The 13,705-nt window shown below is 41.7% G+C and overlaps 1 protein-coding gene across 1 annotated transcript; it reads left to right on the forward strand.

Moving 5' to 3' along the window:
- The first annotated feature begins 2,993 nt into the window (after nucleotides 1–2,993).
- Nucleotides 2,994–10,562, forward strand: LOC103582108 (biliverdin reductase A-like). The gene is made up of 3 exons (XM_008563795.1): nucleotides 2,994–3,142; nucleotides 5,368–5,539; nucleotides 10,198–10,562. Exons 1-3 carry the CDS (start codon nucleotides 2,998–3,000, stop codon nucleotides 10,454–10,456), a joined length of 576 nt encoding a protein of 191 aa, XP_008562017.1. The 5' UTR covers nucleotides 2,994–2,997; the 3' UTR covers nucleotides 10,457–10,562.
- Nucleotides 10,563–13,705: the final 3,143 nt, after the last annotated feature.

A 13,705-nucleotide genomic window follows, 5' to 3' on the forward strand; every position in this document is an offset into this window, starting at 1 on the left:
TTTTTTTTTTTTTTTTTTTTTTTTTGTATTTTTCTGTATTTTTCACCCCTAATTCTGCCAGTTAATCACTGTTAACATTTGATTTCATTTGCATTTTCCCCCCTGCATTTATGTGAATATGATGTTTATATTGATGTTTAAGCAATATAGGAATGGTCTCAGATCCTTCCTGAGAGATGATCTAAAGACAGATTTGTTAAGTGGTGATCTGTGTCACTAAGGGAGCGGAAAGACTGACAGGAGAGGGGCACTAGGGAAATTTCTGGGATAACAAAAATGTCTTATAAATTATGGGTGATTTATACTTGTCCACAAACTTTCTAAATGTTCTACAGTGTCAATGAAGATTTAATTGTACTTTAAACAATAAAAATAAGTATAATTTTGTATCTGTCATATGACCACAACCGTGAAAAAGGATTATAGTAGAATAGCTGGAAGGAAATAAACCAATATGTTAGCAGTGGTTTTTTTCTGGTAAGTGGGATCACAGTTGATTTTATTTCTGGTTTTCCCCCCAAACTGAAAAATATTCATTTATTATTCTTATGATTTTAAAAAACCCTTAATTTGAAAGGTAAAATTATGTTTCCTTGTGAATTTTATAACATATACTGCTTATGTCAGAAAACTGCCAAAATATATTTGGGGAAAACAAATGAGCTGAGTATTTTAATTCATTAATTATAAGTTGCCTTTTTATTTCCCCCTAACAAGTTGTCTCTTGTTTCATAATCCATAACGGATGTTTCTGGCTTGCTATCATATATTTGTCATGATAACTGTTTGTTTATTTTTTTGGACTTTATTTTGAAACAACCTTAAACTTATAGAGAAGTTGTAAATACAGTACAAAGAACTAGTTTTCTTGAGTCCTTTGAAAGTAACTTGCCAATGTGATCCACAAATACTTCTATATGTAATTTTTATGAGTAAAAACATTCTCCTGTATAACCACGTTTAACCATCAAAATCTGGAAATTAACATTCATACATTGTTATGACCTAATCCTCAGACTCTGTTCACATTTCACCAGTTGTCTCCATAATGTATGTGATCCACAAATACTTCTATATGTAATTTTTATGAGTAAAAACATTCTCCTGTATAACCACGTTTAACCATCAAAATCTGGAAATTAACATTGATACATTGTTATGACCTAATCCTCAGACTCTGTTCACATTTCACCAGTTGTCTCCATAATGTGCTTTATAGCAAAATGATTTCATTCAGAATCACACGTCGTCTTCAGTTGTCATATTGCTTGTAGTGTTCTTCACTCTGGACAGTTTCTCAATCTTTCTTTGACAATTTGAAGATTATAGGATAGTTATTTTGTAGAATGTCCCTAAATTTGAGTTTATCTGATGTTTTTCATGAGTAGATTTGGGGTATGCATCTTTCACAGAAATATTGTAGAAGTAATGCTGTATTTTTCATGCTGCATAATCAGGTGGTGGCCATTTTCACTTCGTCCCATCACTAATGATATCACTTGTTTAAGGTGGTGGCTGCCAGCTTCTCCACTGAAAGTTACTTTTTTCCCTTTTGCAATTAATGATTATTTTTTGGAGTGGTAGTTTGAAACTAGGAAAATATCCATTTTCATCACACTTTGTGATTATTCATTTATTTTGTTGGTATGGACTCATGGCTTTTTTAAAATCAGCACATAATCTATTACTTTCATTATTTATTTTGAAATTCAAGTTGTTCTAGATTTGGTCAGTGGGGACCTCTTCATGCTGGCTCCCATGCCATTTTGTTATGTTTTCATTGTTCTTTGAGTACTTGCTTTCTGGCACAAAATGGTTTAGGCTCATCTTGTACTTTCTCTGCCTCAGCCTTGGAATTAGTCATTTCTCCAATGGCTGAAGCTATTTTGGTTGCCTAGATTTGGGTGCTAGGTGTGCTTATCACTTTGGGGTATCTCTGCTTTTATGCCCTTTCAGTGAACAGATCTACAAATGTATGTATATGAACGTATGCGTGCATGTGTCTATGTACTGTGGTTACCACATGTGTTTATTGCAATAGAGCATTGAGTAAAAGATAGAAAAACAACCAAAGATGCAGTTGGAAGGTAAAAATTTTTTTAATAACCCTGGATTTGGAAATACGGAGACTGCTACATAGTGTTGGAGAGAACACAACATGCTCCCAGACACGGTCCAACTTCCCAGATGCCCAGAATCCCTTCTGAGATGTAGATGAAATTACCTCCAAGGAGAGTAGCATCTACTTATCGCAGACCACTCTGTGCTGGAAGCTTCCACTTACTGCAAGAAGCTCCCTTTGCCATATTCATGTGCTAGGGAGTGAGTGAGAGGAATCTCACTCTGGAAACTCAGGCCACATGCCTGCTCACTCATAATGTGCAGAGCAAGCCTCGAACGTTTGGCAGTGTTCACCGTGAAGCTGGGTGAACAAAGGCTGATGTCCCAGGAGCATCTCCCCGTAGCCCAGATTTCTGTTTCAGTGAAACTGTAGATCAAAACCACACTTTGTACTTAATTACAAAATAGTTTTGATATTTTATGACGCTTCTGGCCTAGATATGAAAAAGCCACCAGAGCAAACATTGTTTAACAGCTTTTTTTATATAATTCAGAATTTTAGTTATGGATATTAAGACTTTGTCCTCCCCAAACAATCTATCTGGTTCTTCCAATTCTTTGATTGAAGAATAATTTTAGCCCCCTCCTTCAGTCCTCGTGGTCTCTTTTCTGCTCCGTATTTCTTAGAGTTATATGCTGCATTGCCCTTCTGTTTAGGACAGAAGCCAGCACTCACACACTTCCCTGATCTTATCTTGTCTATGGGGACAGGGAATACCATCCTGCTTTCTTAGATTTTCATTTCTGTTGTAAGTTTAGAACTGGCAGCAGTAAGGGTGTCATGGTGCATGCCTGGGGTGGTTCTGAGTACTGTGTGTCCTGTGCTGAAGGAAAACAAAGATAGACTCCAGGGTCAGCAATTGTACACAATTAATAATGAATACCTGTTTTTATTCTATTTTTGTCATGGCAGGAAAAATCTTGCATGAGGAGCATGTTGAACTCTTGATGGAGGAATTTGTGTTCCTGAAAAAAGAAGTGGTGGGGAAAGATCTGCTGAAAGGGTCACTTCTCTTCACAGGTCAGTTTTAGGCAGGTCACAGGCCACAGGGGAGGTCAGAAGGCTGGTGGAGTCTTTCCTAGCTCTATAGGTGTGAGCCTGAATTCACTTCTGCTAAAGACTCTCTGAGTCAGGGCCAGTTCAGTTTAATTTCCACATACTTACATGAACAATCAAAATATCTATTTTTATTCTTTTCTCAAATGAGATTTAATTGCTTGGTGGGCCTTAGATAGATAGTGTGTTAGAAATCTCAAGCATATTTATGCTTCTGAACCACTCTGTTAGGCAGGATTTTCTCTCATGAAATCTTAACTAGCTAGAGATAATATTTTTCTGCTGGAGGTAGTACATGAAAACTGTTTGAAAAGGACTGGGAGATGGGTGCTCGGAGAAAAGACATTTTTATAATTCTCTTTGCAGAGTGAATTGAATATGCAAAGCTCCTTTCCTCCTCCAGCAAGTTACAAGGACATTGGCTACAAGTACATTTGATCCACTATATGTTTGGCTATTTACTCTATGGTCATTCTTTGAGCAGCTTCATTAGCAATGAGAAATGGGCATGCTGGAGCCTCCTGCTCTGGCAGTCATCTTCGGATGGACTCCTTATCTAGTTATACCCTAGAGTGTCTGGGCCAACTTTCCTGAGGGCTCTCAGTACAGAAAGGAGACCTTGACATGGCCTGGCATTGTTGAATGGTAAAACCATGCATCTCTTCATGAGTTTCCAGAAAATACAGTAGACCCTCATTTCAAAATTCATCTTCATCCTTGTAAAAGATGATGTAATGAGAATTGTGGCAACAAATAATAATAGTCATTAATTCATACAAGGAACTGTGGTAAGTATGTAACATGCATTATCTCATGTTAATTCATACGTGTCACAGTCCTGTAAAGTGGGTATTTATTACCCCCTTTATACGGGTAAAGAAACTGAAACTCAGAGAGTGACTTCACAAAGTTGACAAGTCTTGTGACAGAGACAGATCTGAGCTCAGTTCTCTGACCATGTGGCTTGAACTTTTGATGGCTGCTCAGTACTCTTGTCTAAAGAGCTAGAGCAGATGGTATTCAGCCCAGAGGGTGTCTTCTTCCTTTCGTAAGTTTGATACTTAGGTCCTAGTGATTTCAAACCATGTTGTCTATGAAACTTATAATTTTTGTTTGCTTTTATTTATAAATTGTTTTTTTTAGAGCATACTTATTGTTAATTATGAATTAAGTGAATATCAAAGTTATAAGAAACATTTGCATTGTAATGTATCAGTTAAGAAATCTTTTAAATTTAGATTATGTTTAAAATTTGGATTGGGGGCAGAAGGGAGCAGTTTCTCAACCAGATTTCTCAGACAGATACTCTTTTGAGTAAACTTTTTTTTTTTTTTCCTTTTTGTCTTTTTTACTGACCGGTAACAGGATCGCAACCCTCGGTGTCGTGCCCGTACCGGGGACCAGCAACAGGATTGCAACCCTCGGTGTTGCGCCCGCACCGCGCTCAGCCAGTGAGCGGGAACTGGTCTCCACATGGGATCCGAACCCTCGGTGGGAGCGCCGCCGCGCTCCCAAGCGGTGCACTCTCCAGTGCGCCACCAGGCCGGCCTGAGTAAACTTTTTTTGTACCCAAGATTAGGGACAGTAATATAACATTTAATACTGCATCAATTTTCTTGATTTTGGAGTAGCTTAAAGGTATTACTGTTTTCTTCATAGCTATCTGGATGCCTTCACCCATTGCTGTTTACACATATGGTGTTTATAAGAATACAGGCATGAGGGGCTAAAATACCATGATTCTTCTACTTTACCAGACTACTTTAAATCACTAATTGAAGAAGATATATATGCATGTATACTCGTGTGTGTGTGTGTGTGTGTGTGTGTGTGTGTGTGTATCTCTAGGTATGTGTACATAGATCTATATATTAGAAGCCTTAAATGTTTTTTATTATCCTGTTTGGCTGGATTGACTGTTGTTTCTAGTAGACTGTTTTATTTTACTAACAAAACTGAATTTAATAAGCAAGAAAAAAAGGGAGATGCTTTTATGGAAGAGTTTAACTTTAGCCACCTGAGTTTTCATTAGTATTATTCGTCATCTTGCACACCCACCATGTAAGGCAAGGTCTCGTTGTCCTGATCACTGGGCCACATCTTTTCACTCCCACATCACCCCCTGGGTCCTGCTCTCCACCCGGCAGCGCCTCATTCTCAGTTCCCACAGTGTTTGTGGTTCCCTGCAGCTGGGCCATTGGAAGAAGAGCGATTTGGCTTCCCCTCCTTCAGTGGCATCTCTCGCCTGACCTGGCTGGTCTCCCTCTTTGGGGAGCTTTCTCTTGTGTCTGCCACTTTGGAAGAGCGAAAGGAAGATCAGTACATGAAGATGACTGTGTGCCTGGAAACAGAGAATAAATGGTAAGTTGTGAGAACTATGAGGAGAAGGAAACTTAAGGACATCTTCATGAGTTCAGAAGGGTGAATCCAGAGGGATCCCCAAGGGGCTAGACCCTGGCTCCCAGCTCCAGAAGGATGGTGTGCTTTTGCAGACAAAGCACTGAGATTTCACTTACATTGCCTCATCTCATCCTCTTAGCAGCCCTGTGAGGTAAAGAAGACAAACATAATCCCATTTACAGGAAGTAAATAGAGGCTTACAGAATTTGAGCAGGTTGCCCAAATCATGCAAGTAATCAATACCAGGTTTAGTAGTAGAAACTGAGTTACTTCTATGACCTGAATTTTTTCCAACGTTCTATTATGTAAGTTTTCAGACATATGGTGAAGTTTGGAGAATTTTGTAGTGAACACTCATGCACCTGCCACCTGGATTCTGCTCTTTACATTGCACTCTACTTGCTCATCACATGTCCACATACATACCCCTCAGCGTCAACAGAATTTAAGATTCTGCTTATTAGCTTTATCATCGCATTGTATTATCACACAGTTCCTAAAATGTTCTCTTTATTTCTCATACCAAGTCTTTTTTTAACAAAAGCACATTCATAGTTTTCCTTGAAAAGCATTTGGATCGTGTAAAATACTTAGAACAGTAAGGATTTGAGAGTGCTGCTATATGTGTTTCCAGGTAGGTAGGTCTCCTGATAGTAAAACAAACAGACCATTGGGTATTTAAGAAAACAGTATTTGAGTTCCTGAATGAAGCCTGAACTATGTTCATTTCCAGGAGTTTTTTCTTTGCTAGGAAAAAGCAGGGCCCAGCAGATGAAGGCAAAGCATGCAGAGTTTGGACGTGCTGCCGTGGAGCAATTGGCAGTGGTGGCCCCAGCTCTGATGTCAGCTGTGTGACTGTTAGGATTGCAGCCATGGTCAGACCTATCCACAGACACTTGCAGTCTCCTGTAGGCAGAGCCGAAGGTAGCTCAGGGTGCCACAGGAGCACAGGGAAGGGAAACCTGAGATGTCAGATCATGCTTCTCAGCGGAGGGGGTGCCATGCTCAGTCTTGAAGTTTGAGTCAGAGTAAGACAGTAGACAATGTAGGGGAAGCAGAGGCTGCCTCTCGGTTTTGCACAGGGGAGGTAAACATCAGATGAGGGGTTGGACAGATGGCAAATGCTGTATAATAATAACTTCTTAAATTCATACAGTATTTTCTGCTTCACAGATTGCATTTTTATTTTTATTTGTATTTCTTTTTTTGGTGGCTGGCTGGCATAGGGATCGAACCCTGGACCTTGATATTATCAACACCATGCTGTAACCAACTGAGATACCTGGCTAGCCCCACAGATTGCATTTTTAATCTCACAGCACCACAGAGACATATATAAAAGTGTATATTTATTACCATTACTTATTTTTACTGATGAGGAAATTGAGGTGTATGAAGCATCCTGACATTTTGTATTTTGCCAAACTCCAAGACTTCATGTTATTTGGAAGGACATGAGAAATTTTCTTAGGTGGATAAGACTATTTGTAATATCTCAAATTTAAATTTTTTCCAGTGTCAAAATAAAGCAGGGCATATGTTGCATTAAAATTCTTCTTTGTCTTCACATTCTGGAATGTTTGCAGGCTATATTGTAAGCTTTTAAAACTTGCCGTGGGAATTAATTTTTTAGATGAAGTTAGACCACATTTTTGATAGATTTTGTAATAATCATTCATTTCTTAAAATTTCGATCATAATCAAAAAGTTTTAGTTGATAGATTGGTCACCTTACTTTTACTTAATTTACTAATTTAACTGCTGTTTCCTGGATTCTTTGTCTGACCTGAATATGCATTTTTTTATTTATGGGCTAGTGAATCATCTTAATACCTTCTAGCATGGAAAAGTTGCTCTACTGCCGTTCTTCATGGCAGGCTGGTCCCTGCGTGGCTCATGTGCCCTGTGTATAGCATGCTGTGTGTGGTGAAGAAAAGCTGTCTTATCCTAGGACGCAGCCCGGGCTTCTGGTTGTGCCTTGGAAGAATGCTTTGGGATTCGTAGGCTTCTTGTCTCTCTCTGCCAAGGCTTTGCTCAGTCTGTGGGCCAGATTTTTTTTCAGCTAGAAGTAGACATCTTTCCAGGGCTCTCCACTAATCATTAGGAGCCACTGTCAGCTGTCTTGGGACAGAATTCCTTAAGTAACAGCTACCTTTAGAAGACATAGGAGAGTAGAACAGTGGTCATCACTTGAATCCTTGTTGTGCAAGTACTAGTATTAGCTAATGTTTATTGAATAAACAATACTATGTGCCAGGCATGGCCTAGCCCTTTTATAAGGGCTTTCTCATTTAATCTGTATATCAACTTTTCTGAAGTAGGTATTATTATCACTTGGGAAACTGAGGCTCAGAGAGGTTAGAAACTTTCCCAAAGACACAGTTAAGAAGTCCTTGTGTGGAATTCATACTCAGGGAGCCTGTCTCCAGACCTCAAGCTATGTGCCTTCCCACCAGTACTCAGGAAGGGCCCAGGAAAGGAATATCATAGAAACAAACCAGGTCCTGTCCCTGCCTTATCAGAATCCTCACATGTCAGTGTGCCCCAGATCCCAGAGTTAGCCAGATAACCCCTATGTGACTTACTCCCAAACCCATGTTCTTTTCATTTTATCAGCAGTTTTCAGACTTTGTAAAAATAGACATTAGAAACCTTTTTCAACTCAAGTATTATGAAATATATAAAAGAAGTACAAGTTTTAACTCTCCTGTTGAAGCCAGTTGGTAGGAATAGTGCCTGTTCCTTCTTTAGGGCTTGTTAGAAAATCAGCAGCTCTATCATGCTTGCAGACACTGGCACCAGGTGCATGACTGTAGTTGGACAACTTCCTGTAGAAGGTGAGAAGCAAGTAGCACTTTTGCAGGTAGTCAGTGCCCAGGGTGGTGAAAGCAAACATTTCAAATGAAAGTTTTCACAGAGAGGAGATGCAGGGGAGCTGTCTGTGAACTCAGCCTTGCGTTTTTGTTGGAATGTCTGGAGCTGAGTGCTGTCCAAGTCCAGAACATTAGGGGACCAGGTACTATCTTCAGCTTTACTCCACCCAGTTGGCAGGAGAGTGCCAACTGCTGATGTCCTCACTTAAACCCAACATTAGGAAACAGCGTGACTTTCCAAGTTTTTAGCAGACAGGGCTGCAAAACGAGGAAGTTATTCTGTAAACATCACTCCTGATGTTGTTGCATGTATGGACGGGTATGGTTTGGCTCCCCCTTAATGTCCTCTACATCTTTTCCTCTCAAACATTCGCCCCACACTCCAGCGTTGGCCTTGGTAAGCTGGGTTAGTCCAGGGAGAGGACTTCTTTACTCAGGTTGGAGGCAGCCCTGAGCTTCCTACAACACCTTGTGTCCTTTCCTGCAATACCACACCCAATCTTAAGCCTTATTATGAACCACCACTCTAGAAGCAGATAACAAAAGAGGATGAAGGTGGCTCCCCCTCATCCTTTATCATTGCTGATTTAACCTGCTCACCCTAGGCCTGATCTACTGCAGCCAAGTGAGAGAGGAGAGGAAATCCTATGAATGCTCTGATGTGTGCTCAGGATTTAACACCATCCCTACTCACACTGAAAGTCCCATCACTTAGCACAACAGGCCAGCAAAACTGCCTTGTCCTTGTCCCTGGCTCATCCCTGTAAGAAAAGAAAAGTGAGGGGAAGCAAAGAGAAGTAGCCAGAGGCCAACACCAGGTCATCTTACTCCTGGGACTTTGCTCTAAGAAGGAGAGAAAAATATGTATATGTATGTGAAGATGTTGAATGCAGGATGCGTATATTAATTTAAAAATTGAAAAAAGCTTAAATATTTGGCAACAATAAAATGTTAAATAAACTATTATCCCTTGTACATGATATAGAGACAAAAATAATCACAATAGAATTTATAGGATCATAAAAATATTTTAAAAGAAGCAAAAGCACAATCAAGAGTTGTTTATGGCTTTATGGTTTACATGCTGTGTGTATGTAAAGCTTCTTACTTTAGGTCAAAGTGTATTTAGGAGAACGTTTCTCTGTTTTCCATCACAGCTCTTACCTGTTGTAAAGAGAGGAACGATTAACCCTTTGAGAAAGAAGAAACTTTGCAGAAGTGGAGTCTATCCTGTTTGGAGTTTAGATTTTTATGAGTGCTGACATGAGGAGGGAATTTGAAATAGACAGAGGTGTCTTGTTAATCCATAGTCGATATTTTCTGGCATGTGTTTGGGTTAAGAGACTTCCTCAAGAATCTGATGAAAGGACTAAAAATGTGCGCATAAACAAAACAAGAGTTTTCACACAGTCTCAGGCTCATCGATTACCTGTAGTCCATATCTGACCCCCTAGAGGGATTCATGAGACTCTGGGTAAAAAGTCTTAATAACTAGTGTTCACACAAGTTATTGAATGAATTCTCCTGCCTGGTAGCAAATTAAATAAAGGACTATTGGCAGAAAAGTTGGAACACAGTCACCACCCATGGCCTTTGGGAGGCTTTGGGATGCCACCTGAGTCACCACACTGAGCGACAGTCACAGGGAAGATGGGTGCAGAATGACCTGCTACAAGGTGGCTGGGTGCCAGCAGACACCCATCTGTGCCCACGCAACCTCTAACGCTGCTTTCTTTGTCCTTGCAGCCCGCTGTCATGGATTGAGGAGAAAGGGCCTGGTATGAAACGAAACAGATATTTAAGCTTCCATTTCAAATCTGGGTCCCTGGAGAATGTGCCAAATGTAGGAGTCAATAAGAACATTTTCTTGAAAGATCAAAATATATTTGTCCAGAAACTCTTGGGCCAGTTCTCTGAGGAGGAACTGGCCGCTGAGAAGAAACGCATCCTGCACTGCCTGGGGCTTGCAGAGGAAATCCAGAAACGCTGCCGTCTGCAGAAGTAAAAGGAGGGAGCAGCGCGGCACCTCCAGGATGAGACCAAAGTTTGGTTTTTATGAAAAGTTGACCTTTATCTTTATTTTTACAATTAAATATGTTGGGTAAACATCATTAGCTTGTTACGAGCTGTGTTGGGGATGATATTTGGGGTTGGGAACTATGCAGTGGGGGTGAGGAAAGAAATAACCTTGGTTGCACTGAGCTAAATGCTTTATATGCCTGATTTTAATTACTCTCCCCAACGGCCCTGTGAGATGGGTATTACCAGGCCAGCTTTCATTGGGTACTGGAAAATCTTTTTTGAAGTCATCTAGACAGTAAAGATCAGAACCAGAGTTTAAACCCCACCCGTGCTCTGAACCACTACAAAATACTGCCTTGAACCCTCTTCTCTGCTTTAAAGAAATTCATTTTCCCCCATAAATTTTCACTAGTTGCTGACTATACTAGTTGCTGGGAATTCTAAAAATGAATAAGATGTAGACACTGTCCTCATAATGTAGATCCAATAGAAGAGAGATGTACCTGTGGACCTGGAGAAAGATTCAGGGAAGACCAAATCTTGAAGAATAGGTTAGCTGGGTGAAGGTTGGTTGGCTTTCCTGGCAGAGGGCTGTATGAGCAAAGGAATGGAAGTGAGAGGCAGCCTCAAGAGCACCCTGCAAGTAGCATTGCCAGGGTTTGGAGTCGGGGGAGGGAGTCCTGGAGAGGCAAGTCTGACTTCCTTCAGGGAACCTATTAGGTAGTGCAGAAGTGCTGGGGAGTGGCTTGGTCAAGTTTCCAATTTAGGGAGGGGAGGGAGTCCTGGAGAGGCAAGTCTGACTTCCTTCGGGGAACCTATTAGGTAGTGCAGAAGTGCTGGGGAGTGGCTTGGTCAAGTTTCCAATTTAGGGAAAGCCCTCGGAAGGTGGCGTGGAGGACACGAGAAATGAGACCCAGCAGGAGGCATCTGGTTGAGAGCCAGTGAATGCACGCTTGCCGGCCTTGGTGGGTCGGGGTGAGCTGCTCGAGATGCTTGTGTGGAGCTGGACTCTGCTGCCCTTGAGGCGGGGCTGAGTCTTGGGACGCTGCTCTTTCATTTCACTGGTGGTCCTGTTGCATTTCCTCAGAAGCCCATGTTGGACTTGTTGCTTCTGTGACTGTCCCTTCACGGTGTTGGCCTGCTCCCTGGTTGTTATTGTGCTGTTTAAGCAGTTCAGAAGCTGTGAGGTCACTGATGGCGTTGAACTCTACTTCAGTGTCTATTATTCCATCACGATAGTACCTCAAGGTAAAGCAGGCAAATATATTAATTTAAAATAGAAAAAAAAAATCCTTAAGGTTATTTTATTTGCCATGTAAAATACTTTGTAATAAATATTGATCAATTGGTTCTCTTGTTTTATTACCCATGTCAAATGTCCCTTGAGGCCAGGGAAATATTGTCTTTCTTTGTATGCTGTGCTGCCTGTAGCATGGGGTGTAAATGTTAAACAAATATTTGATGCTTAAAATGCAGTCAGTAATCTCTCCCATTTGGGATTTAGTAATTGCTATTTCAAAAATATTGGTCTTATTTAATATTGAGAGTAGGGGTGGGTATTGAAGAAAACCAAAGCTGACCAATGGTTAAAGTGGTAAAAACATTTTATTCAGGAACTGTTGGAATAGGGGAAAAGAGACCTCAGTATAGAACTGGGCTCAATTATGAATACAGCATGGACAAAGTGGGGTTTATAGCCCAGGAGCAGGATGGGGTCAATAGATTGTAGATTAGTAAGAGGAACCGTCACAGTACGGGGAGATTCTAGCTAAAGAGTTTGCAGGGTCCTTGCTGAAGTCAGGTCAGGTGATGAGATATCAAGGATGGGGAATGAGGAATTTGATTAGACATCAGGGTGGGGATTCCTATTAAACTGACTTAGCAGGAATTTTGCTAAAATTGGGTGGTGCAAAGATGGAAATATAAATCCAAAGGTTGAGGCCTAGTTGAGAAGAGAGGAGTCTGACTGAAGTTTGGTCAAGGAGCGTCTTTCTCATGGGCTGTGTGGTTACGAATTGATACTGATAACTATTCATCTCAAGCTTGTTTTGTGTTTGGTCAAGAGATTCAAAATGAAAACCTCCAATAATTTTCTTCATTGGTAGGAATTGCAGAGGCAGAAGGAAGAGAGATGGGAGGAAACAACCCACATTGGTGACAGGGCAACAGTCTTTCTTACTCTTCTATTTACAAATGCCTTCATCTTCCTTTGGTGCAGCCAGCTCTAGCTATGTCCCACTGCAGCATTTCCCACTGCTCCTTCCTCTGAAGGCAGCACCCCACCCCCCAGTCACAATTTCTCTTTCATAGTGTCAAAAAAGTAAAGAAACCATAAGTATACCTCAGCTATTTGTCCCTCTGTCCAATTTGAAGAGAAAAGCCCTTTATCCACTGTACTGATGCCCATAAATATTTGGGGGTCCTCCAGGAGGGCCCCATGTCTCCAGACAAGAGAGACTATACTAGTGCCCTTGACTCAGCTCTACCCCTCACCTGCCTAACTGGTAAAGCTGAGAAAGGGACCAAGCACATGAATCCTCTCTCTTTGAACTGACATCTTTAGGATGCACCCATCTTCTTTGCTTGTCTATGTGGAAGGTGACTGGGGCAGGCTCTTCCTCTGCAGTGGGGTGGCCTGTGGCTATAATGAAGAATTGTTACCCTAATAGGGCAGATTAGCCAACTTATTTGGCTGCAGATCCCATTTCCCAATCATTATTTCCCAATCATCCTTTTTTTTTTTTTTTCCCCCTTTTTGTCTTTTTTCGTGACTGGTAACGGGATCGCAACCCTCACCATTTCCCAATCATTCTTTTTTTTTTTCCCCCTTTTTGTCTTTTCGTGACTGGTAACGGGATCGCAACCCTCAGTGTCGCGCCCATACTGCGACCGGCAATGGGATCGCAACCCTCGGTGTGGCGCCCATGCCGCGACCGGCAATGGGATCGCAACCCTCGGTGTCGCGCCCATGCCGCGACCGGCAATGGGATCGCAACCCTCGGTGTCGCGCCCATGCCGCGACCGGCAATGGGATCGCAACCCTCGGTGTCGCGCCCATGCCGCGACCGGCAATGGGATCGCAACCCTCGGTGTCGCGCCCATGCCGCGACCGGCAATGGGATCGCAACCCTCGGTGTCGCGCCCATGCCGCGACCGGCAATGGGATCGCAACCCTCGGTGTCGCGCCCATGCCGCGACCGGCAATGGGATCGCAACCCTCGGTGTCGCGCCC

The sequence above is a fragment of the Galeopterus variegatus genome, unplaced genomic scaffold (assembly GCF_000696425.1).
Source record: "Galeopterus variegatus unplaced genomic scaffold, G_variegatus-3.0.2 Scaffold14917, whole genome shotgun sequence".
NCBI classification, from domain to species: domain Eukaryota; kingdom Metazoa; phylum Chordata; class Mammalia; order Dermoptera; family Cynocephalidae; genus Galeopterus; species Galeopterus variegatus.

What these genes read in the sequence shown, in the direction of transcription:
- LOC103582108 (XM_008563795.1), top strand. Translation starts at nt 2,998, where the DNA reads ATGAATACCTGTTTTTATTCTATTTTTGTCATGGCAGGAAAAATCTTG. An exon ending in AGGGTCACTTCTCTTCACAG is followed by an intron (nt 3,143 to 5,367) that starts GTCAGTTTTAGG and finishes GGTTCCCTGCAG; the next exon opens with CTGGGCCATTGGAAGAAGAG. An exon ending in CTGGAAACAGAGAATAAATG is followed by an intron (nt 5,540 to 10,197) that starts GTAAGTTGTGAG and finishes TTGTCCTTGCAG; the next exon opens with CCCGCTGTCATGGATTGAGG.